General features: G+C 56.8%; 1 protein-coding gene across 4 annotated transcripts; it reads left to right on the forward strand.

The window, feature by feature from the left end:
- Positions 1 to 1,976: 1,976 nt before the first annotated feature.
- PHF19 (PHD finger protein 19) lies at positions 1,977 to 22,897 on the forward strand. Of its 4 annotated transcripts, none has more exons than XM_058694340.1 (15): positions 1,977 to 2,242; positions 5,823 to 6,023; positions 6,512 to 6,593; positions 9,206 to 9,301; positions 9,801 to 9,901; positions 10,447 to 10,595; positions 12,183 to 12,278; positions 13,041 to 13,109; positions 13,314 to 13,434; positions 14,941 to 15,008; positions 16,527 to 16,688; positions 17,248 to 17,335; positions 18,127 to 18,212; positions 19,224 to 19,319; positions 20,426 to 22,897. In XM_058694340.1, exons 2-15 carry the CDS (start codon positions 5,838 to 5,840, stop codon positions 20,766 to 20,768), a joined length of 1,743 nt encoding a protein of 580 aa, XP_058550323.1. In that variant the 5' UTR covers positions 1,977 to 2,242; positions 5,823 to 5,837; the 3' UTR covers positions 20,769 to 22,897. The 4 variants fall into 4 exon arrangements, with proteins under 4 accessions (XP_058550323.1, XP_058550321.1, XP_058550322.1 ...); XM_058694338.1 differs by lacking the exon at positions 1,977 to 2,242 and adding an exon at positions 2,905 to 3,399; XM_058694339.1 differs by lacking the exon at positions 1,977 to 2,242 and adding an exon at positions 3,821 to 3,988.
- Positions 22,898 to 23,112: the final 215 nt, after the last annotated feature.

Raw genomic sequence — 23,112 nt, forward strand, 5'->3', positions numbered from 1 at the left:
TGGACTGGCCACCCAGCTCTGTCAACTCTTCACACTTTGCCACCTCTGCTTGAGATATTCTTCTTTTTCCTAAGAAATCCTCACAGATAGAATTCAATCCCCTGTGGGTCTCTTTCTGATCGCCTTCCCAACCCTCCCCTCCCAGAGGTTATCCACTGTTCTAAATTTGGTGTCCTTGGTTTCCTGCACACGTTTTAATACTTTTTGGACCTGACTATATCCCTAAAAATATATACATGGACAGTTTTGAGTGTTAAAAAAAAAAAACCAAAAATTTTTGTATCACCCTGTACCTATTCTATAACTTGACGCTGTTTTTTTTTTTTTTTTTTCTGGATAATATCTGTGTTCAAGCTTATTGGCTTGGTTTATTTTCACTCCCAGCAGATCATTCCACTGTATGAACAGATCACGATGTGTCTATCTCTGGACAGCTGTAGATGGACAATTAATGAAGGTCTAAGTTTTCAGAATTATATGCTGAGTGACTGGATCACTGTAGCACAGAAACGGGCACCTTTGAGTTTATTAGAGGTTGTCAACACTTCGCCAATGTAGCTGGAGACACTTATATCTCTACCAATGGTGTATGAAGGTTTTAGCCATGTCACACACTCAGCACCCCGCCCCTCTCCCCACGTGGACAGACTCTCACTCTTGGCCTGTCTGGTGGACGTGAAATGGTGTGGCACAGGCTCTTCTCATTTGCATGTCTCACATGGCCAGTGAGGTTGAACTTCTTTTCATATTTTTGGCCATTTAGGTTTCCTCTTTTGTGAATGGCCCATTGATATCCTTAACCCTTTTTAAACCCCCCCCCTTTTTTTTTTAGCCATTGGATTGCCTTTTTCTTGTTTGTCCACACTTTCAGCCCACTTCTGCCAGATCCCAAAGCAAATTCAGATCATGGCACTTCCCACAGCTCTCTCTAGAACATCCAAAGCTTAGCTTGTAACCTTGCTAGTGGCCCTGGTTTGCCTGTGGGCTGTAAATCAAGTTCAACCCCAAACTCAGCTCCACTTTCTTTCTCTTCCGACCGCACCTTCCACTGCTTCCCTCCATACACCTGAACTCCAGCCCCATAAACACAACCTTCTCTATCCCAGGCTTTCTGCAATGCTGTTCCCTCCTCCTGGAAGGCTCACCTCCCTATTTCTGCATTCTACCTACTGCCACTTTCCCCATGAAATTTATACTCTCTTCTCGATTCAGAGTCAGAGCTGCCTCTAAGTAATCACTGGTGCCATCATACTTTTCTGGTGGCATTTATTATTTCCTAATTTGTACTGTTTTGGCAACTCGCTTTAGGGGTGCCTGGGGGGCTCAGTCAGTTAAGTGACTGACTTTGGCTCAGGTCATGATCTCACAGTTCGTGGGTTCGAGCCCCGCATCGGGCTCTGTGAAGACAGCCTGGAGCCTGGAGTCTACTTCAGATTCTGTGTCTCCCTCTCTCTCTGCCCCTCCCCCACTCACACTCTGTCTCTCTCTCTCTCTCAACTAAATATTTTTTTAAAAAAACTCGCTTTGCATACCTTTTCCTTTACAAATGTACCTGCTCCTTCATTATGTTATTTTAACCTTCATTCATAGTCTGATTTTAACCTCATCCATGCAACAGCCTGAGATGGGGTGGTGTTAATAACTCCTTTGGACAGATGTGGAAACATGGCCCAAAGGGGTACTCGCTTACCCAAGATCCCATACTGGCCCAGAGGCAGAGCTGGATTTGAAGCCTGGACTCTCCCAATTCCACTACTGGATCACTGCACCACACCTCTCATATTTGTATGTGTGTGTTGTGTCAAAGCCTGATTCCCCCTTGAGGCTGTGGCCCCCCGTGGCTCCCAGCTCTAGGTCCCCCCAGGGTGCACTCCATGAATATGTAATTCCTTGAAACTACAAGGATCGCAGGGTGCCAGGGACTGTGCAAATGCCAACTCTGATCTTCACAGCAACTCTATTCAGATAAGGAAACTCGGGGTCCCACGGCCAGCAATTAGTGGAGCTGGCCTTTCAGACCCAGAGGTAAGCTTCTACTTCCATAATCTCTGCCACTGGCATCCCAAAGGCAGAGCCAGCCAGCCGGAGAGATCAGAGCCCAAGGCGGGGAGGCAAAGGGCCAATGGTGGGCAACTTGACAGTGAACATGGAAGGCTGGGATGCGGATGCCCACTGACCACACCCACGATGTGCACACTGCCCCCAGACTCCACGGAGTGTCTGCAGAACGCGACGGTAGCAGGTCAGAGGAGGGCTGAGGGATGGGGTGGGGGGCTGTTTGCAAGTGTTCACCCCACCCCCACAGAGTGAGTCTGGATATGGACAAGTCTGCCCCCCCTCCCCAGGGCAAGGACCCTAGAGGTGACTGGAGTCAGGTCCAGCGCCTCAGTCAGCTATTCCTATGACCCTGTGTGTTGTCTTTCACGGTGTGCCATTTATTTATACTTTGTGTTTGTGTGCCTGGTATGTATTCGCGATTCTATCTTTGTGTTCCGTTCCTGTGCGTTGTGTTCGTGTGCCATGCGTCTGGTGTTGTGGGCCTGTTGTTTGTCTACCTTACGTGCATGTTCCGTTGTGTGTCCGTGCTGTGCACACTCTGCCTCTCCTTGTATCTGTGTCCAGTCTGTGTCTCTATTGTGTGCCGTGTGTACCGTGTGTCGGGAACTTGGGTCTGTGCTGCGTGCGCTGTGGATCTACGTTATGCTTGTGCTGGTCTCCGGCCCGACTGTCCACGCGGCGAGCGCCGGCTGCTGCGTGTTTACGTGTGTGAATCCCGTCCGGCCGCCCCGGGCCTGCGTCCCCGCCTGCAGCCAGTGCGCGTCCGCACCTCCCCGCCGCGCGTCTGGGCCAGCGGGAGGTCTGCGCCCCGCGCGCTGCGTAGTGTGTTTCCTCCAGCGGCGCGGGGCGGTGCTTCCGCGTGTGCCCGCGGCGTGGCCGGGTCGCGGCGGGCTCCGCGTCCCCGTGCTGTCGCGCCGCGTGCCTGCGCCCGGCGCGCGGGGCGGCGGGGATGCGCGCGCGGGGGCCGGGGGCGCGCGGGGGCGGGGGCGGGCGCGGGCGGGAGGCGCTGCGGGGCCCCGCGGCCGCGGGCTCCAATGGCGAGGCCGGCGCGGCCCCCGCTAATTACATAAGCGGGACGTCAATAATTCGCGGGAAAACGCGAAAAAGATGGCGCCCCGCGCCCGGGGGGCCCCTTCCTGAGCGCCCCGGCCCCTCCCTCCCCCGCCTCCCCCCCCTCTTCCCCGCGGCGCCCCCGCCCCGCCCCGCCCCCGCCGAGACCCCGACCCCGGCCCCACGGGCGGACACTCGGCCGGGCAGCCGCGGGCCGCGCGCAGCCGCCTCCGCCGCCGATGCGCCTGGTGGCCAGACTCCAAGTGGGACCGGCCGACACGCAGGCTCGCGGTAAGCTCAGCGGGGACTCCCCGCCACACGCTTCGCTCCCGGCACACATCCCTCTTCTCGAAATCTCCCCGGACTGCGGCGGGCCGAGCGCCTCCGGGGGTCGGGGTGGGGGGGGGGTTGGGGTCCCGGGGAGCCGCGCGCCTGGGGCTGGGACGGGGGTGAGCGGCGTCCGCGGGGCCGGGGAGCCCCGCCCGGGTCCCCGAGCCTTAGGGGGGCGTGGGTGACAGGTCGCTGCTCCCTAGCCCCAAATCTTGACTTTTCCCGTTCGGGGCGGGGGGGGGGGGGGCGGGGTGGAGACCGACGGGGGCATTTGGGATTTTGCTCACGTCCGAAGTCAGGCTGCAGCAGGACTGGGACGGGGGAGGCTTGGCGTCGGAGCGACTGAAGAGAGGAGCGCTTGAACCCGAAGGGGGTACCTCTGCAAGGTTGTTTTTTTTTTCCCCCCTCCTGAACACCCTTTTTTAAAAAGCCAACGGCTGCCCTGGGAGAGGCCCCGGCGCATGAATCATCCTCGCTTCCTGCCCCCGCCCGGCCCCGCGCTCCGGGTGCCGCGGATTTGAACTGGACGCCGACGGGAACCCGCAAACAGGCATTTCTTTGCAGATGGGTTTGAATCAGCCAATCACAGCCCGCGGGGGCCCGCCCCGGGAGGATGGAGGCGCGGGGAGGGGGCCGCCACCCGGGGGCCCCCGCCCGGCCAGTGGGGGCGCGGCGACCGGGCCGGCTCCCAACGGCGCGAGGGGGGGAGGAAGTGTCAGTTTGTGAACCTGCCGCGGCCCGGGGCCCAGGCCCGGCGGGCGGGGACTTCGCAGCGCCTGGGAGCCAGGTGGCAGGGAGAAGGCAGGGATTCAGAGCGCTGACCCTGCCCAATGCCTGCGCTGCCCTGCTGTCCAGAAAAGGACAGAATGGCCTGCCGTCCAGAAAAGGGCAGAATGGGTGTGTGGGGTGGAGGGGAACGTGGCCACACTATCGTCTGGGGGGCCAAGATCCCAACAGTGCCCTGCCTGCCCCATGGCCCCTGACATGCACACGCATGTATTTCATTTCATATACCCACTGACATACTGCTGCAGACATCATCAAGCCCAATCTCACGGGAGTGCACATGCACTCACACAGAAAAACACACAGAATTCTCTCCCTGTCTATAAATAATTGTAACACCAGGTGCCGGGTGCCATTGCCGGAGGGGGGGGGGGTACCAGAGTAGGAGGTGCAAGGCTGTGTTTTGGCTCAGCAGGGAGTGTGTGGAAGGGCACTGAGCCAGGTGAGCCCAGAGAGGGGAGGAAGGGGCCTTGGGGAAGGCTTTCAATGCCAGCGGAAGACTTGGGGGAGCCACAGAAGGTGTCTGGAAGGGAGCCTAAGAAAGGGAATTGGGGGCCCTGGGGAAGAGTCTGGTAGGAGACAGGAAAGCAGGGAGTGACCTGCACCGGGCACTGGTGTCTCATTCCCCTTCCTAGTACCCAGCAGAAGTGAGCCTTCCGAACCAGTTACCGAATGAATGAATGAATGAATGGCCCAAGCAAAAGAGGCCTGAACCAAAATGGGCTTGGAAGAGAGGGGCCAGATGCCAGAATTCACCAGGCTTGAAGTTGGCCGACTGTGGCAATTCACTGGTTGGAGGGAGAAGTCTAAAGATGCTCGGGGTCTGGGGAACATCAGTGGTACCATTAGCAGAAAGAAGAGAGCATTGGGGCAGTAGCACATGTCGTAGGATGGTGAGAGAGACAGGTGTGCAGAGAGTGACCAGCAATGACTTCACTGTGTGGAGCACATTTGCATCTGAGTAGAAGCATAGTGAGTTTAAATGTCCCAGAATTGGTTTTCATTAAATCACCCCACAATTGAGAACAGAAAGGGGGATTACAAAAGACACAGGTGGCCAGTCTATACCGGGTCACAAGCCAGCTAGGATTTTTCCTTCCTAGGTGACTTTCCTTGGGCCAGATCTCAGGGCAGGGGCAGAGAGGGGGGAGAGTGAAAACTTTCAGCTGCTCCCCTGGAGAAGACCCTCCACTCAGATAGCCCGTTTGCTTAAGGGAGAGAGCTTCAGGGTCCTAAGCCTGGGATTCATGCCCCCTGGGTGCGGAGACCACTCTGTGGATGGTTGAGGGGTTCGTTGTCTTTAGAAAGCAGCATGGTATGGGTGGGAAAGAGAGGTGGGGTTTAGAATCAGCCCACCTGGTTATGAATCTCGGCTCTGCCTCTGCCCCACTGTCCACTTTCCCTTGCCAAGCCTCAGTTTCTGTGTATAATGGGAGTAATAATGTCTCCCTCGCAGGGTTGTCATGAGGCTCCAGTGAGATAATAGAAGTGCCTGGCACATAGCCCGGGTTTCGTAAGTGGTAGTCTCCTTCCTTCCCCGGATGGGCTTCTGGAGCAGGGGAGCGAGGAGTAAAAACCCTGTTCTCTTTCTCTTCCAGTGTCAGGGGAAGCTGATGGAGAATCGCGCTCTGGACCCAGGCGCCCGGGACTCCTATGGTGCCACCAGCCACCTCCCCAACAAGGGGGCTCTGGCAAAAGCCAAGAACAACTTCAAAGACCTGATGTCCAAGCTGACGGAGGGCCAGTATGTGCTGTGCCGCTGGACGGACGGACTGTATTACCTCGGGAAGATCAAGAGGGTAAACCTTTCCTCCTGGGCCCCAGTTCTGAGGCTCAGCCTCTCTGCTCATCCTCTGGCCTAGGCCTCCCTTCATCCCCCTCATCCTCCAAAGATGAACATGGAAGGAGCCAGAGTCTGCTCTTGCAGGTGCCATCCTTAGGGCCAGCATCATCCAACCAGGTCTTTAGAAAAGAGCTCTGCAATCCTACAGAACAAAACAAAGGCAGGTTGGAGAGGATCTCAGATGACCACCTGGCCTGTGCTGTCCTCAGCATTTCCACCAAGTTGTGGTCCCCTGGCCCCTGACCGTGCAGCTCCAGGGACTGGGCACGCACTACCAGGAACTGCTGCCCTCCTTCCCCTTCCAGCCCAGCTCTGCTTTCTGGAGCGCAAGGAGTGGGTGTAATCTCTCTGTCCTGCAGGGGCAGAAACGGGAGAGGAAGACCACGTCCCAGTGGCTTTTCCCCAGCCACTTTCTCACGTTACCCCTCCCTCTCCGTGCCCCAGGTCAGTAGTTCTAAGCAGAGCTGCCTGGTGACTTTTGAAGATAATTCCAAATACTGGGTCCTGTGGAAGGACATACAGCATGGTGAGTACTCCTAAGAGCTTGGGCCCCCTGCCCCGTCCCTGGCCCTCTCTCCTCCTCCACTTCCGTTTTGTCCTCCTGTCCTTCTCTCTTGCACTCCTGGCACCTGGCCTTGTCTCCCCACTCCCCACCAAGCCCACCTGAGAAGATGGTAAGGTGGCCGGTTGTGTTTTTCCATGGAAGAGGGCTTCTGACATCTGTCATGCCCTTGATTACTCCCACGTCTCCCCTGTCACAAGGGAGGCAGGAAGGTGGAGAAGGTGGTTCGGGAAGGTGCCGGGAGAACTGGGATGGGTCTCGGGCCCGTGTCTGCTTTCTTGCTGTGCTTCACCCCCTGCTGCATGAAGCTGTGGGTCAGTCTGGGGCTAGGAACGGGGAGGGGCCCAGGCAATCCAGACGGGCACCTCTAGACGTGAGCACAGTGTGCCGTACCCCCGTGTGAGGAAACCTAGCAGAGGCAGCTCTAGCCTCGGTGGAAAGCCAGGAGAGCAGAGACGGACCGGGCAGGGTGAAGATGATCATGACTGCACGGGGCTGGACCAGCTTCAGGGGCGGAAGGGAGCTGGGCTGGGTGCCACCCCTGCACTCGGAGAGCTGACATCTTCCTGTCTTGCCACCGCTGTCCCTTCCCACGGACACGACAGACCTCGCTAAGCAGTCACGGCACTCTCATATTTCCAACGTGGAGCTCCAAGTGGAGGCTCAGTAGACCTCAGACCAAGTTTTAGCTCTGCTGCTGGCTAGCTGCGTGTCGTTGGGCAAGTGACGACACCTCTCTGAGCCTGTTTCTTCATCTGAACAATAAGGAGATGATGAAAATACTGGACTCCCAGGGTGGTTAAGTGAGACTCCACGTAAAACTCTTAGCCCAGTGCTCCGGAGTTACAGGGAGGCAGTCTCTAAAGAATTTGTTACTGTAAGAGATGATCTCAAGGAGCCTGCCAAGTAGAGGCCGCAGAACCCAGCCAGTTTGTAGAGATTCCAAACTGCCCTTTTCTCTAAGATGTTGTGGCTAATGTAGACTTGGAGGTTCTTCTCCAAGCTTCCCTCACCCTCAATTTATAATACAGAGATCCAAAGCAATGAGGAGCTCTTCTCCCAAGTTACCCTCTTATTGAAGACACAGAGAGCCAACAGGTGAGAAAGACCCCTCAGCAGACATTGAGTAGAAGGTCCAGCACGTGCCAGGGACTACACGTGTGCCACCGCCCCTGGGCAACGGCTTGTCTCCCCCTCCAGATGACTGTGCCTCACCGGCAGGATGGGGCCCTGTCCTTGGCTGTGCCCAAGATGAGAGCACAAGGCTGAGCAAGCCGTAGTTATCGATTACTTAAGCTTGTTGCTTTATTGGTTTATATCAGTGGCTTTACTTCCTGAAGCCAGTGCCGGCTTAGTGCAGCCCCTGCCTGGGGGTGTATTGTGGGATAAGAGGCAAGAGACTGCGTGTTCATGTTCAACAAACATGTCTTGACCACGTGTTATGTGCCACACACTTTATGAGGTCCTGGGGATATCGTGAGGAGCAGCTACCATTTCAGCCCTTAACAAAACTTTTAGTTGGCTGGGGGGAACCAGACAGAAACATGTTTCAAAATGTATTAATTTATTCACGCAAACCTTTCACACATAAATACACTTATTCTTCAACAATAACCACCCCTCCCCCCCCCCAAAAAAAAGCAGAGAAAAAAAGAGATGAGAACGAACTTGTAGATTAGAAGCAGTTGAACACATTTGTGGGGCACCTGGGTGGTCAGTCAGTTAAGCATCCGACTTCAGCTCAGGTCACGATCTCACAGTTTGTGAGTTCGAGCCCTGCTTCGGGCTCTGTGCTGACAGTTCTGTGTAGCTTCAGATTCTGGGTCTTCCTCTCTCTCCGCCCCTCCCCTGCTTATGCTCTGTCGCTCAAAAATAAATAAATGTTAAAAAAAAAGGTTAATAAAAAAAGCAGTTGAACATACTTGAACTTCTTATGTTTTTATATAAGAGACAGTTGGAAATGTGAATAGTCACCGAATTTATTGGTGATAGTAAGAAATCGTTTTTAATTTTTAGGTGCAATAAAGGCACTGTAGTTACGTTTTTGTTTTTTAAAAGAACATCCTAATCTTTCAGAGATACATACTGAAATATTTTCAGAAAATGATTAGGTATCTGGGAAGTGATTCAGAATAATACAGGAGGAGAAAGTGGGTGGGAATATAGGCAAAACAAGACTGGCTATGAGTTCTTCATTATTGGTAAGAACATGGAGTTTCATTAGAACATTCTATTATTAACATAAAATTTTGTTTAACAAACAAGCTAAATTAGGCAGGAGAGGCAGCATGATATGGTCAGAAAGAACAAAGGAGTTGACGTTAAAGAGCCATGGGTTTGAATCCGACCTCTCCTACTTAACTTCTGGGACTTCTCAGAGCCTCAATTTCCCCACCTTTAGAATGGGCTAATGATAATAGGTACCTCAGAGTAGTTGAGATTCAGTGAGTTGGCCCATGGGGCCCAGCGCCACGTCCAGTAGAGGCTCAGGAACTGGAGGGTGATTTTTTTAAACTCTTCTAAGTCCTGCGAGTGAGCAGAACCTGACCCCGAGGGCCTCCCTCTCTCCCTTTCAGCTGGCGTTCCAGGGGAGGAGCCCAAGTGCAACATCTGCCTGGGGAAGACCTCAGGGCCGCTGAATGAGATCCTCATCTGTGGGAAGTGTGGCTTGGGTGAGTGTGGTGAGCAGGGCACATGGGAGGCCCCCACCCGCACCGGCCCCAAATGGCATATGCCTCGCTACTGGGATCTTAGCTGGCTTCCCGTTTCTCTTGGAGCTCCAGAGTGACAGGGGGCCAGTCCACGGGAATGAGGGCCCAGGGAAGTGACCCCTGGGGAGATCTGGGGCTCCAGGAAAGTGAGACAAGGTATGCAGTTTGGAGCTCCCCCTAACCCAGGAGAGAGGAGGGTGGAGAGATGGGGCACAAAGGCTTAAGCCAGGTTGTCGTGCCTCCCCTACTGGGGCCCAGCCTGTCTTTTAGTCGCCTGCTTGGGCGACTAAAGAGGCAACTTGGCTGCCTTGGTGAGCGTCGCCTGCCAGTGCCCTGGCAGCTGGCAGGCACCCGGCTCCTCCTAGCTGCCGCCACCCTCCCCAGCCCTGTGGCCTTTGGGCTGCCTGGCTTGGGGTCAGTGCTTCCCTGTGGGCACTCAGCAGCCCCGTCTCTTCCTCAGGTTACCACCAGCAGTGCCACATCCCTATAGCAGGCAGTGCCGACCGGCCCCTGCTCACACCTTGGTTCTGCCGACGCTGCATCTTCGCCCTGGCTGTGCGGGTGAGCCCTACCCCCCTTGCAGCCCCTGCCTTTCCCCACGCCAGTCAGGGAGCCTGGACTCCCTGGGCTCCCACCTGACGGCAGGTCACAGAGCCTGCACTTTGGAGGCAGACAGCCCTCCTGCCACTGACCAGGGAGCGGTACGTCCTTGGCCGGGTTCCTTAGCCTCCCCGAGCCTGTTTCCTCAATGGTAAAATGGATATGGGTTGGTGCCAGGGGTAGGTGGCCCCCAATAAATGGTGCTCTGCTATCAAAAGACAAAATCCATGTAAGCAGCCACCCTCAGTACCTATTGGTTATTATTGTCACCTTTCTTGCAGCGTGCGACTACTAATACTGTTGTTAATAGAGATCTTTCTGGGATGGAGAGAGCATAGATTTGGGATCGATAAGAAAAAGCTTCTTGCGTTTCTGACAACGTTGGAATAATTGCGGGTTCCCGACTCAGCGTTTCCCCCGTGCTGGCCGCACGCAGACCTGTGTGGCCGCGCCCCCCACCCCCCACCGGGACCCCGCCGCTGAGCCGGACCCTCATCTCCCCGCAGAAAGGCGGCGCGCTGAAGAAGGGCGCCATCGCCAGGACGCTGCAGGCCGTGAAAATGGTGCTGTCCTACCAGCCGGAGGAGCTCGAGTGGGACTCGCCCCACCGCACCAATCAGCAGCAGTGCTACTGCTACTGCGGCGGGCCCGGAGAGTAAGGCCGCGGGGGCGGGGCCTCCGGGGGCGGGGAGGTGGGCGGGGGCTCCGCGGAGGGGCGGGGCCCGAGGGAGCGAGGCTGGAGCTCAGGCTGTGTGGCTCCAGGAAGGGAAGGAAGTGTGGAAGCGCGGCTAAGAGCCTAGCCCCAAGTGTCCAGATCCTCCTAGCCCCTTGGGGCTGTGTGCAGCCCCTGAGTGCAGTCCTCATCGCAGTTTTCACGCTATACGGTGTGGTGGACAGGGCGCGATTAGATTAATTCACATAAAGGCTCATGCGGTGCCTGTTACTTGGAAGGCACTTAATAAATGTTAGCTGTTACTACTGGTGCATGGAATTGAAGGTAAACCTTGCTCTTGTCCGAGCCAATGAAACAGGCTGCCGGTGAGGCATTAAAGTACTTTGGCCTGGAAGTGTGCAAGCAGGGGTAGGGGGTCATACGTCAGGGATGCTGTGGACGGGATTCTTGCCCTGACTATAGGACAGGAGTCTTTGATTGATTCTTCCTTGCCAGCCTGGGCCTCCATGTAGCCATGGGAGATTGAGCCTGCTCTCTTGGCCTGACTGCACCAGACCTTGTGGCAGGAACCACAGAAGTGACAGATGGGGTCTCTTCCCTCAGGACATATCCGTATGGGATGCCCTAAAGTCCTGAATCTTAGACCCAAGCTCTGTTGACAACCAGTAGGTATCTGGAGGCTGGGCTTATCCAGCCTAGCAGGGTAGCAGGCCTAGCTAGGCTTTTCCAGCCTAGCAGGCCAAGGGATTAATTACCTTGGCCCCATCAACTTCCCTGGGTGTGGGGAGGTCTATGGGATAACAGAGGAAGAAATGCTTATAGAGACCTTCACAGAATTGAGGCAGTGGTTCTCAGTGCATCTCCCGCCTGCTCCCCCCCCCCCCCAACCAAAGATTGAGTAGGTCCGGAGTGGGCCAAGGAATCTTCGTATTTTAACCTGGACCCCAGGTGATTCTGATGTTCATGGTCCATGGACCGCACCTGACAAGTTATGAATGAAGCATCGGTTGTCCGTGAGGAAATACCACTTTGCTCTTTGTTCATATTCAGTGCATAGTTGTTGAATGGCCATGACAGGGTAGATACAGTACTGGGTGAGAAAAACCCGACATGGCGCTGCCCATGGAGCTTACAGGAGCCATTATATTCCTGCCAAGTCTCTAGGGCAGACCTTCCCATTGCGGTAGTTTTTGAGAAGCTGTGTGTGGGGCCCAGTCCAGAGATGGGGGCTCCAACTGTGTCATGAGGAGGGCAGGCTTTTAAGTTAGGGAGGCCAGGGTTTGAATCAGCATCCACCATTTGCTTCCTGAGTGACCTTGAGCAAGCCATTTAAGCTCGGGGTCTGTAAAACTAGGGCAGTGGCCCATCTTTTACCAGAGGGTGAGATCAAACAATATAGCATATGCCTGCTCCCTGGACCTCCCCCTGGCCCAGCCTAAGTGCTCGGTAACTGTGAGTTCTCTTCCTTTTCCCCCGGTGGAGTGCAAGTTTGTGTTGGGAGAGGTTGCGGAGGCTGATGCCTGGCTAGCAGTGTGGGCCTGGCTGACCCTGGCTCCTCTGGCTCTCCAGATGGTACCTGCGGATGCTGCAGTGTTACCGGTGCAGGCAGTGGTTCCACGAGGCCTGCACCCAGTGCCTCAATGAGCCCATGATGTTCGGAGACCGGTAGGTGCTAATCTGATCCACTTCAGCCTTGAGGGGACAGGGGACAGCGGTGGCGGTGGCTCTTTCAGACTGCCTGCCAGGCCCTACGCAGGTGGGGGTCTGTGAGGTGGGTGCCTGTCCACGGGAGGCAGCTCAGGGTGAGGGAGGCCTTCTCAGTAGAGGGCTGTGCCGGACCACAGCCCCAGTTGCCATTGACTTGTCGGGGACCTTAGACAAAGCCCCACCTCCCCTAAGCCCCAGTCCCTTCCTGAGTCTGGGCAGAGGGGGAGGGATGCAGGAGGCCCCGCCTCACCCCTACCCAGGCTACTAGAGGAGCCACTGGGAGCTGGATGATTGATCTGGCTTCTAATGAATGGGGCTAAGCTAACAGAAGGCTTCTGTGTGTCACACCAGATATTGCATGTCTTGGTTGGTGTGTCAGGGTTGTGATTGCGTGTGTGCACGTGGGTGTGTGTGTGTGTGTGTCTCAGAGGAGAAGAGGGTGCCCACTGCAGCCCAGCCTAGCTCAGCTGGCTCTGAACTCAGCCACACTCTGGGATAACGACGTTTGGGAAAGAGTTTGGCACAGGAGAAGGTCGGGAAGTATTGTGTGGTCTGTGTCCTGCCCCATCCTAGCCGCTGCCTCCTGCAGGGACCACTAGTCGTGGGAACGAGGACAGCACTCACTGTGGGAAGGCCGGTGGGGAGCGAGGGCGGGCGAGGGCCGGGCTTGGGTGGGGTGTCAGCCCCTGCCACCACAGGCCTCTCTCCACCTTCCTCCAGGTTCTACCTGTTCTTCTGCTCCGTGTGTAATCAGGGCCCGGAGTACATCGAGCGGCTGCCCCTGCGATGGTGAGACGGGGGGGCTCGCTCGGCCAGGCCCACCCCTGTCCCCTCCCAGCTGCTCCGCTCCCACCTCCCTCCGGGAACAATTCCATTTCCAGCCACCAGGTCCCAGCCTTGCCCCTGCCCTTCAGCCTGGGCCCCGGAGGCTCCAGCCCGGGCTGGGCAGGCTGCCGCCTCACCCCAGCCCCACCTACTCGCCCCCTTGCCCAGGGTGGATGTGGTTCACCTGGCCCTCTACAACCTGGGGGTGCAGAGCAAGAAGAAGTACTTTGACTTTGAGGAGATTCTGGCCTTTGTCAACCACCACTGGGAGCTCCTGCAGCTTGGCAAGGTATGCAGGGCCACGGGAAGGCAGAACGGCCAGAGCCCATTCCACAGTGGGCTTACCGAGGTCCAGAGAGGTGAGAGGTTTGCCCAGGGTCACACAGTGCAGGACTGGTGTCGGGGTCTCTTGAGGACTCACCCTTCGGCAGCACCACCTGCCTGCAAGGGCTGTGGGCTGGGAGAATGGCCTAGAGCCTTGCAGCTGCCACATCCCCTGGTCCAAGCCTCTGAGCCCTTGCCCTGCGAGGGGGTTCCTTGACCCGGGTTTTGGCAGCGGGCGGATTGGGGCCACCCTGACTCAGCAGCAGGGGGCCGGGGGTGGATCTGGCTGCAACAGGGCTCCCTACAGAGATGTTGGACCTGCTCCAGATTACCTGGCTGTAGTGGAAAGTGAAGTGGGCCCGCCCTCTGCTGATCTTACTCTGAATAGCAGAAGTGGTCAGCGGGAGCCTGCGAGCCTGGAAGCTGGGCAGTAAAGTAACAAACCACAGACTTTCAGGAGGTCAGAGGTGGCCGGCACAGCTTTGGAGCTGAGCCAGGATTGGAGCCAGGGCATCCCAACCTCTCTCATGGTGGGGCCATGCCCGCTTTTCCCTAACAGCAGCCTTAAGAGTCCTCTCTACCAATCCAGAGTGGGGCATATTCTCTACTGACTGCCAGAAATCTTTCTTTGATGAGACAGGAATTTACCAAAAACAATTTTTTTAAAAAGGATGACCCTTTATGCTTTGCAAAAGCTTTTCATATAACAACATCTTCATTTATGGTGTTTGATAATTTAGAAAAGCCATATGTGTTGTAAAGCCTTGAAAGACAGATAGAGCTGGTAGTTTTTAATAACTTTTTTTCTGATATATAAAAAGAACATACATGTTCCTGATAGAAAAATTGTTAAATGCCAAAAAGCATAAGGAAGTAGACTTTAAAACGTCACCTACCCATCACACCACACAGAAACAACTGCTACTAATGTATTCCATCCTTTCTTCTGTGTCTGTTTTTCCTTTTTCCTTGGCTTAGGTTATACAGTAAGTAAAATTTTAAATCCTCTTTTTTTTTTTCAATTCATATTATATCATAAATACGTTTCCATATTCCAGAAAGAGTTTTCATCAACATTTTTAATGGTTTCCTTGGTTTCTAGCATGGTTTATTTAGTGCTTTCCTTCCTGTTGGGCAGGTAGTTTCTTGCCCACGTTTCATATTTGGCCGTCATTAGGAACGACGCTGCAGTGACCATTTTTGTACTTAAAGCTTTGTGTTTCACGTTAGATCTCTGTGATAGATCCCATGGCGTGGCATTACTGGGTCAAGGGCATGGGCATTTTTAAAGCTTCTGATACATCTAGGACGGGAGTTACTCTCCCCATTTCCAGATGGAGAAGTGAGCTCAGAGAGGTGAAAATATTTGGAATCCTGGAAGAAGTCAGGGTCCTCACCCGGAGATTGCAAGGAGGGGACAGGGGCCCCCATGTGCCTGGGTCTGACTATCCTGCTGGCTGCTCTCCCTCAGCTCACCAGCACCCCCGTGACGGACCGAGGACCGCATCTCCTCAATGCGCTCAACAGTTACAAAAGCCGGTGCGTGCAGGGAAGGGAGCGCGTGCGTGGGCCCTCCCCCCCCCCCCCCCCCGACAGGTGGGATTGGGTGTAAAGCATCTTCCGGCCTCATGGTCTTTGCTCAGCCTGTGCTCCAGCCTGGGTGTCCTGCCCCTTCTCTTTGACTAGATGAGTCCTACCCATTCTTCAAGATCCAGGGAGCACTCCACCTCCTTTGTGATGCCTCCCCTGAGCACTCCAGTGACCTGATGCATTTTGGCCCTGGGCTCGGCTCCACAGGGGGTACACCCCTGAGCTCTGAGGGCCCGTCCTGCTCTGGCCGTCTGTGGTTCTGGGCCAGGCACTGAAGGTTCCATTCATCATCTCTTGGGTGGGCCACAGCCTCCTAGCTTGTCCCCAGCACCATGTTTTCCCCTCTAGACTTCTGACTCCTCAGAACCTACATCTGGCACATCCCTTGCTACTCCTGCGCAGAATGCCCAGGCTCCTGAGCACGGCATTCAAGGCCTCTTATGATGAGACTCTGCCCACTCCTTCTGCCACTGATTCTTTGCTTTATTCTGGGTGTCAGCCATTCTGAACGCACTGCTCTCCCACTCAGTGCTTTTGCTCAGATCTCTCTGTTTGACTAGGATGCTCTTCCATCCATTTCACTCATTTGTTCCATGAACAACTTTAAGTTTTTTAAACGTTTGTTTGTTTTCGAGAGAGGGAGAGAGGGAGAGAAGGAGGGTCAGAGAAAGAGGGAGAGAGAGAACCCCAAGCAGCCTCCACACTCAGCACACAGAGCCCTACTCAGGGCTCGAACTCATGAACCGTGAGATGACAACCCGAGCCGAAACCAAGAGCTGGACCCTTAACCAACTGAGCCCCCCAGCCGCCCCCAGGAACAACTGTTTATTGAACTGCTACTCTGCGTCAGCCCTTTGTGGATGCTGAGGACACAGGGAGGAATAGGACATGGTCCCTGCTTCTGTGAAACCTCTCCAGACATTGCTAGACAGAATTAGCCACTCTGTTTTCCTTCTGCCTTCTCACTATTCTTGAGTAGTGGGGCTTCCTGCCCTCCCTGTAGATAGTCTCTTGAGGGGGAGGACTGTCTGAGTCACCTCTTCACCTCATGGCAGCTCGGCTAGTTGGAAGGATGAGGGAAGTACCTGGAGGTGTTTCCAGTCTCCCTGGGGAGACCAGAGAACAGAATGGTGCAGGATCCAGTGTCTTGGCCATAGCAGTTCCACTGAAAGCTGGAACTTCCGATAGAAGGTGACCTTGGGGCTGGCTGAGGGAGAGGAGGAGCAGCAGGAAGCACAGACATGCAAGAGGAAGGATGGGGGGGACCACCAGCCACATCCCCGGCCACGACCTGGGACCCCTGGTCCCACAGGCCTTGAGGAATCAGCATCTCCATGGGCAACTCTGGATTTCAGTTCTGGGTCCAGGGAGACGGAGAGTAATTTTAAGGCTTGACTCTCCTCCCCAAGAGGATGGACCGACAGACTCCAGAGCTTTCTCCTCCCCCTGTCCACCCCCCCCCCCCAGGTTCCTCTGTGGCAAGGAGATCAAGAAGAAGAAATGCATCTTCCGCCTGCGCATCCGGGTCCCGCCCAACCCGCCAGGGAAGTTGCTGCCCGACAAGGGCCTGGTGCCCACTGAGAGCGTGGCCTCCTCTGAGCTGCGTAAGAGAGGAAAGAGCAAGCCTGGGTCAGTGCCTGGGGACCGAGCTCGGGGTCTCCGCTGCTCCCGGCTCCAGCCCCAGCCTATGTGCTGTGCGGTGGGCCCAGAGACCACAGTGACATCCAAGCGAGCAGGGAAGAACTCCACCTGGTTAGGCCCAGCTGGAGGCACCCTGAGAGGGCCAGTCAGCGGCTGGACTTGATCCCCCATCTGGGATTTCTTCCACCACGGCCCCTATTGCCTTGCTTGGAGGGAAAGGCAGATCGTGAGGTCCCGTCTTGCCGGGTTAGAGCTGAGGCAGAGAGGGAAGAGGAAGCGAGAGTGTGTACGGGGTCCCTAGCTCTCCTGGCCAAGCTGAGCCCCTCATCCTGGGCGCCCGGGGCAGAACATCCTTCCCTCTTTTCTGCCCACCACACCCCCCTCCGCACCCTCCTACACCCGCTGCCTGGAGGATGTGCCCTCGCCAGACGGCCCTGTGAAGGAGCGCCTGTCCCTACCCGCCCTGCTGTGACCCCAGCCCTGCCTCTCCTTCCTCCAGGCCTTCAGGCTCTGACCCGGCCACCCTCTCCCCTTTCTGTCTCCACAGTTTGTTGCCTCACGAATTCCAGCAGCAGAAAAGGCGAGTTTATAGAAGAAAAAGATCAAAGTTTTTGCTGGAAGATGCTATTCCCAGTGTTAGTTTCTTGTTTTCTTGCTCTCCACGTTCACACACAGGGTCAGCACATTAATTAGGGATTCCTATGCAGGAAACTAAGCACCCCAGGCCCCAGGGACTCTCCCACATCCCTTAAAGGAGAAGCCAGTTCCTTCTGCAGCAAAACAAGCAAAAACCAGGCACTTTGAGACCACCACTTTCTCTCCCTACACTCTCCCACGACTGCTTTCTCTCCCCAAACTCTCCTGAGAAGCCAAAGGGGGTGGGACAGGGTAGGTAATATCCTCACCTCCACAGTCCAGTGGGGACACTGAGTGCCAGGGAGGGACAGTGACTTTCCTGAGGTCACACCTCAGCCAGTGGCAGAGCCCAGCCTAGAACCAGGGCTCCGGAGCAGTCTTTCCTTGGCCCCGCATCCTTGCTGCAGCCCTCCCTGGAGGACGAATACTAGCGATGCTCACACCTCCCTGTCACCTGACAGCGAGCAAGTTGCTTTTACAGCCAACATCTCATTCTTCTGTGCTTCCCAACACCTCTACCAGGGAAGCACGGCAGGTGTCGCTGGCCACCTTTTGCGGTTCAGGTAACTGCGGCCCAGAGTTGGGAAGGCCATGTGCTCAGCTAGGGACAGGGCTAGAACCGGTCTGATGTGGCTCCCTGGTCAGACAGAATAAAGAGCGAGTGACGAGTCTAACCCTCGGGAGGCCCAGCCCTCAGGAACCCCGTGTGGCCCTCAGCAGAGAGAGGGTGCTGTGGGGGGCGGGTCTGATGCTCACTGACCCATCCTCCTGCTCCTTCCTGTGTCCACAGAGTGACTTTACCTCAGCCTGGAGCACCAACCACCACCTGGCCAGCATATTTGACTTTTCACTGGATGAAATTCAGAGTTTGAAAAGGTACCAACCAGGAACCCGGCAGAGAGGGCTGCTCTGGAGCTTGGGGTAGAGGCAAGCAGTGAGACCTCCATTCCCTGGCAATGAAGGAAGGCTCTGGAAGGGGCAAACGAGAGAGCCTTTTGAGGGAGTGGAAGGTCCCTTGGGTCATTGCAGTTAAAAGGGTCCACGCTGCATGAGGGCTACTGACTAGGCTGCCTGACGGGTCTTCCCACGATAGAACTTTTCAGCACAACATCCTCCTGCTGTAGGTGTGCGGGGCTCCCAGGGACAGCTCCCCAGAGCAGGGTCAAAGGCCGCCTCGCCTGGGGGCCCTCCCTACCTGTCCAGCCCCTGTCCTGCTTCTCCCTGCCCTCACACCATATATCAGAATTGCTTTGGCCACCCTTTGCTTTGGCCATTCCCCTTCCTCCAGGGAGCCTTCCCTGGCCCTCCCCAGGCTGTGTTGGGTGCTCCTGTCTGTGTATCCCCACAGCTCCTCATGCTCGGTACACCCACGGGGAGGGGACACACAGCCCACTGTTCTGTTTCTGGAAGTGTCAAAGGCCAGTTGGTGCTTCCTGAAGGAGGGGAAGGGCTTCAGTCAGGCCTGGGCTGCGGCCCCTACGTACCAATTACTGACTGCAGCGTCAGGGTCCTCCAGCCTCTCTGCACCTCCCACCTGTTTCCGCGTGGTTGTTAGGAGGCTCGAACGGGTGCTGGAAATGAAAGCCCTTTGGGTCTATATAGCACCCAGGTGGCGGTGGCCAGGCTCCTTAGTGCTCCTCTCGCCACGGGGGCAGGTGTGGGGGGAGGCTTCCTCTAGCGTCCTGAGGCTCCTCAGGCTCTGGAGGCCGCTGCGTAGGAGATGGACAGGCCGAGGAGCAGCCCCTGCAGGCACGGTGGTGGGAAGCGCCATGGAGGGAAGGCGGGCCTTCGCTTGGCCGGGGGAAGGGGGTGGCGCTCAGGGCCGACTGGAGGGTCCCAAGGGGTGCCGAGGGCCGGCGGCAGGCTCACCCTCTCCCCCCACCGCAGCGCCAGCTCGGGCCAGACCTTCTTCTCCGATGTGGACTCCACGGACGCCGCCAGCACCTCCGGTTCGGCTTCCACCAGCCTCTCCTATGACTCCAGGTGAGCCTCCCGCAGGATGGACCCTGTCCGTCGTCCCCCCACCGCCTCGCCTCCCCCTGGTGCCATGTGGCCCACTCTGTGTGCTGGGGTGTCAAGCTTGGGGCTCGGGACCATCTGGTTCTGAGGTGGGCCTTCAGGTGGCTCTTCATCAGCTGCAGGTTATGTGACACTTGTTGCCGAGCAGTTTCGGTTCTAGGGCTCTACCTGCCGTGATTTTGCACGTCTCTACCCCTGACTATAGGCTCCCCTGCTTCCTGGCTGTCTAAATCTGGTGTCTGTCTTCTGGGTCACTAAGGAAAAGAGCCACTGATTTTGGAAGCCTGAGGGAGGGGAAGATGGCATCCTGCAGGGTCTGGGGTCTGGGAGAGGGGACAGAAGAGCCTGGGGACCTAGCCAAGGGTGCAGCCTGTGTGGCAGTAGCTGGTGCTCGGCAGCACGGGAGCCTCCTGTGACTGTATGTGAGGACTCTTGTGTCTTGGCGTCTATCAGAGCATCTCTAGTTGTCGGTCTCCTTTGCTGCCTCTGGATTTGTAGTTATTTCCTCTCGTTTCTTTGGTTCTCACAAGCTCTCCGGGGCTTGGCTTCTGTTTCTAAGCATCTGTGAACACATGCCTCTTCTTCTGTGTGTTTCCCCACCACCTCTCTCTGTCTCTTCGTCTGTGTGTGTGTGTGTCGCCCACGTACATCTGTCTGTCTGCAATCCAAGACTCTGGGTACCAGGCCCATCAGTCCCTCCCTCCCATCCCCCACCCCCCTCCGACTCCCCAGGGAAGGGCCTCCGCGGTGCAGGCGAGGCCTCCGCGCGGCACTCGGGAGGCGCAGGGTGGTGCTCCTCCACCTGTGCGTGCAGTGCTGAGGTCCTACGTGGAGAGTGTGTACTTTTAGAGCCGGACACACCCGGGTTTGAATGCCTGGCTCAGCCACTCGCCCGCTGGTGGCTTCTCCTGTTCGGCCTCCTTGGGACCGTGGTGAGGACGGTGGTGAGATGCTGCAGCCCCCCAGGGCCCGGCCCGGTGCCTGGCTCCCGGGAGGAGGCTCAGGGAGAGGGGCTGGTCAGCATCATTCCACCCCGTTCCCGCCGTCTTCCTCCCCCCACCCTGACGCAGACGGACAGTGGGCAGCCGCAAGAGGAAGCTGGCGGCCAAAGCGTACGTGCCCCTGCGGGCAAAGCGGCGGGCAGCCGAGCCGGGTGGACGCTGCCCCTCAGACAGCAGCGCGGAGGGGGCTTTGGGCCCCGAGCGGCCGGACGAGGGCGTCGACAGCCACACCTTTGAGAGCATCAGTGAGGATGACTCATCCCTGTCCCACCTGAAGTCCTCCATCACCAACTACTTTGGCGCGGCCGGGCGGCTAGCCTGTGGGGAAAAGTACCAGGTGCTGGCCAGGAGGGTCACGCCCGAGGGCAAGGTCCAGTACCTGGTGGAGTGGGAAGGGACCACCCCTTACTGACGAGCCCCAGGGGACGCTGGCAGCCCGTTCTCTCCAGGCCCCGGGTGGGGGAGGAAAGCAAGACAGCTGCGAGTGCCTGTGGCCGAAAGGCCCTCCCGCCTGCCTGCCAGGCCCAGGCCGGCGCCTCTCTGCGTGCCTGTTCCGCTCTTGGGCCTCGTCAGGCTCGCCACCCCTTTGCCTGTGTGTCTAAGGTCCCACTGGCTGTCACTGTCTTCACAGTCTCCCTCCAACCATTTACCTATAACTGAATGTGTGTCCCCGTGGCGCTAGGACCCTTCTCCCTGAGGCCCGAGTCTTTCTCTTCGTCCCATTATGTCCCTTTACCTCTCTCCTACCCCGTTTGGGGGGGGGGGGGTGTGTTTACACACCTACGCGTGCATGGCTGTCCCCGTACCGGATGTCCTTCACAGCTGACCCGCGGGCAGCCGGTCGTCCCGGGGACCCGTGCGAACGGGAACCTTCGAGCATGGCTGAAGGTGAAGAGGACGCCCCTCCGAGCCTTTCCCTCCCCCCTCTGCTGCCTCTCCCTGCTGTGAGAGTGGGAGGCTGCCTCTGCCGGTGAGGCAGAGACCCCGGGGCTCTTGGGATCCCAGGAGCCAAGAGGCTGGGTCTCTGCCTCAAGGCACCAACACCAGAGCCCGGTTAGTACGGCTGCAGGTGTCGGCTTCCGAGGTCCCAGAGCTGGTCCTTTCTCTGGCCCCGCCCCCTCATCGTTGCCGAGGTCCTGGCCTCAAAAACTTGCGGGACAGGAAGGGGGAGGAAAGGAGACCTCGGGCTGTCTCCTGTGCCTCCCACCCCCAGACCCACCTCACACCCAGCCGAGCGATACCCACTCTCCCAGAAGCTGCCATCCACACGTGCGTTTTCACCCTCGAGGCCTACACACCACCCGCACGCGCACACGTGCACCCCGCTCCCTCCGGTGGCAGCCTGGCTCCTGCCCTCTGCTCTCCCGTGGCCCTCTTCAGGGGCCCTGTGCTGCAACGAAATGTGAAAGTCCAGCTCCGGCCCCTTCGTCCTGCCCATGAACCAGCTAGGACCCCACAGGGAGGCGTGGAGGGCGCACACCCTCTTCCTCACCCCCTGCCGCACCCTGAGACTGACAATCGCTTTTTGGGACAGGTTGGGACTTTTAAAAGGCTTGTGTTGTTCAGTCCCCCCAAAGGGAAGCCTTTGTCAGCGGGGGTATAAGTAGAATTCTTAGAACTGACATTACAACTCCTACCATCTGGAGGGAAACCAAAAATGAGAAGGGGAGGGGACCCCTCATTTTTGCTGCTTCCAGAGATATTAGAAACTGACCCACTTGATTGGAAAGTAGGAAGAAGTGCCTTGACTAGGGCAGGGGGTGGACCAGATGGGGACCAGCCTTGCCAACTGCCACCGTGGCCTCCAGCCTGGCTGAGTTCGGCAGGCTGCCAGCTGCAAGGCGAAAGTGGGTGAACGAAGGGGCGGCAGTGGGGGCAGCAGGCCTGGGGAGCTGGTTTTTCCGTGGCTGTGCCCAGCCCTCCCCAGCTGTGCGCATCATGGAGTCCCTGAGATTGTTCAGACGCCCCTTGCCTTAAACCTCAGCTCCTATAGTGCCTTTCACACGGGACCTCAACCTCCCGCACGTGGCCCACCCACTCCCCTCTGCTTCCCCAGCAGGACCCAGGCAGGGAACAGCTGGGGTTGGGCCCAGTTCTCTCCCTTCTCAGCCCCACAGCTGCTGCCACGGAAGCCCCCCCGCTGGGGCCAGATGGAAGGGGAGCCGAGAAGCCAGCCCCCAGCCTAGCAGGGGTGTGGGACCCGGCATCCAGTCTGTGGCTTCCCGCCTGGCTTCGGCTTTCTAGGCTTCTGGGAAAGCACTGGATGAGCAAGGCCTGCCACAGTGCACCTGTACCTTCTCTACTCAAGCTCCAGAGAGGCTCTGGGCCGGAAGAGGGGAGGGGGTGTCTTCCTCACTTGGGAAGTCAGCGTAAGGCCTGGGAAGGCCACCCTGGCTCCACACCCCAGCATTTCATTCATAGCAGACAATAGCTGCATTACTGCCAACTGACCTTATAATAACCCTGTGCACCTTTGAAAAGATTTATGGTTTTGAATTGCTGCTTTTAATAACATTTGTTATATTAAAGTTATAATTAATATGTGTGATTTCTAATTTAAAAGCTCCCTTTGAAAAATGAACTATCTTCCCCCTGGCGAATGAACCGTCTGTCAGCCGTTGGGTACCGGGAGGAATGGTCTGGTTTCTGGTCTTGGTTTCCTGGAAACTGAGGAGGCATGACAGGACTCCATCTGGCCACCTGCCACTCCTACCCCTCCCTCTCACATTCTCCCCACAATATTCTCACCTTTGCCA

The sequence above is a fragment of the Neofelis nebulosa genome, chromosome 12, assembly GCF_028018385.1.
Source record: "Neofelis nebulosa isolate mNeoNeb1 chromosome 12, mNeoNeb1.pri, whole genome shotgun sequence".
NCBI classification, from domain to species: Eukaryota; Metazoa; Chordata; class Mammalia; order Carnivora; family Felidae; genus Neofelis; species Neofelis nebulosa.

Excerpts from the sequence above, each read along its gene's own strand:
- PHF19 (XM_058694340.1), top strand. The coding sequence starts at position 5,838 with ATGGAGAATCGCGCTCTGGACCCAGGCGCCCGGGACTCCTATGGTGCC. Across the intron at positions 17,336-18,126 it reads TGGAAGATGCTATTCCCAGT|AGTGACTTTACCTCAGCCTG; the intron begins GTTAGTTTCTTG and ends CTGTGTCCACAG. Across the intron at positions 19,320-20,425 it reads AGCCTCTCCTATGACTCCAG|ACGGACAGTGGGCAGCCGCA; the intron begins GTGAGCCTCCCG and ends ACCCTGACGCAG.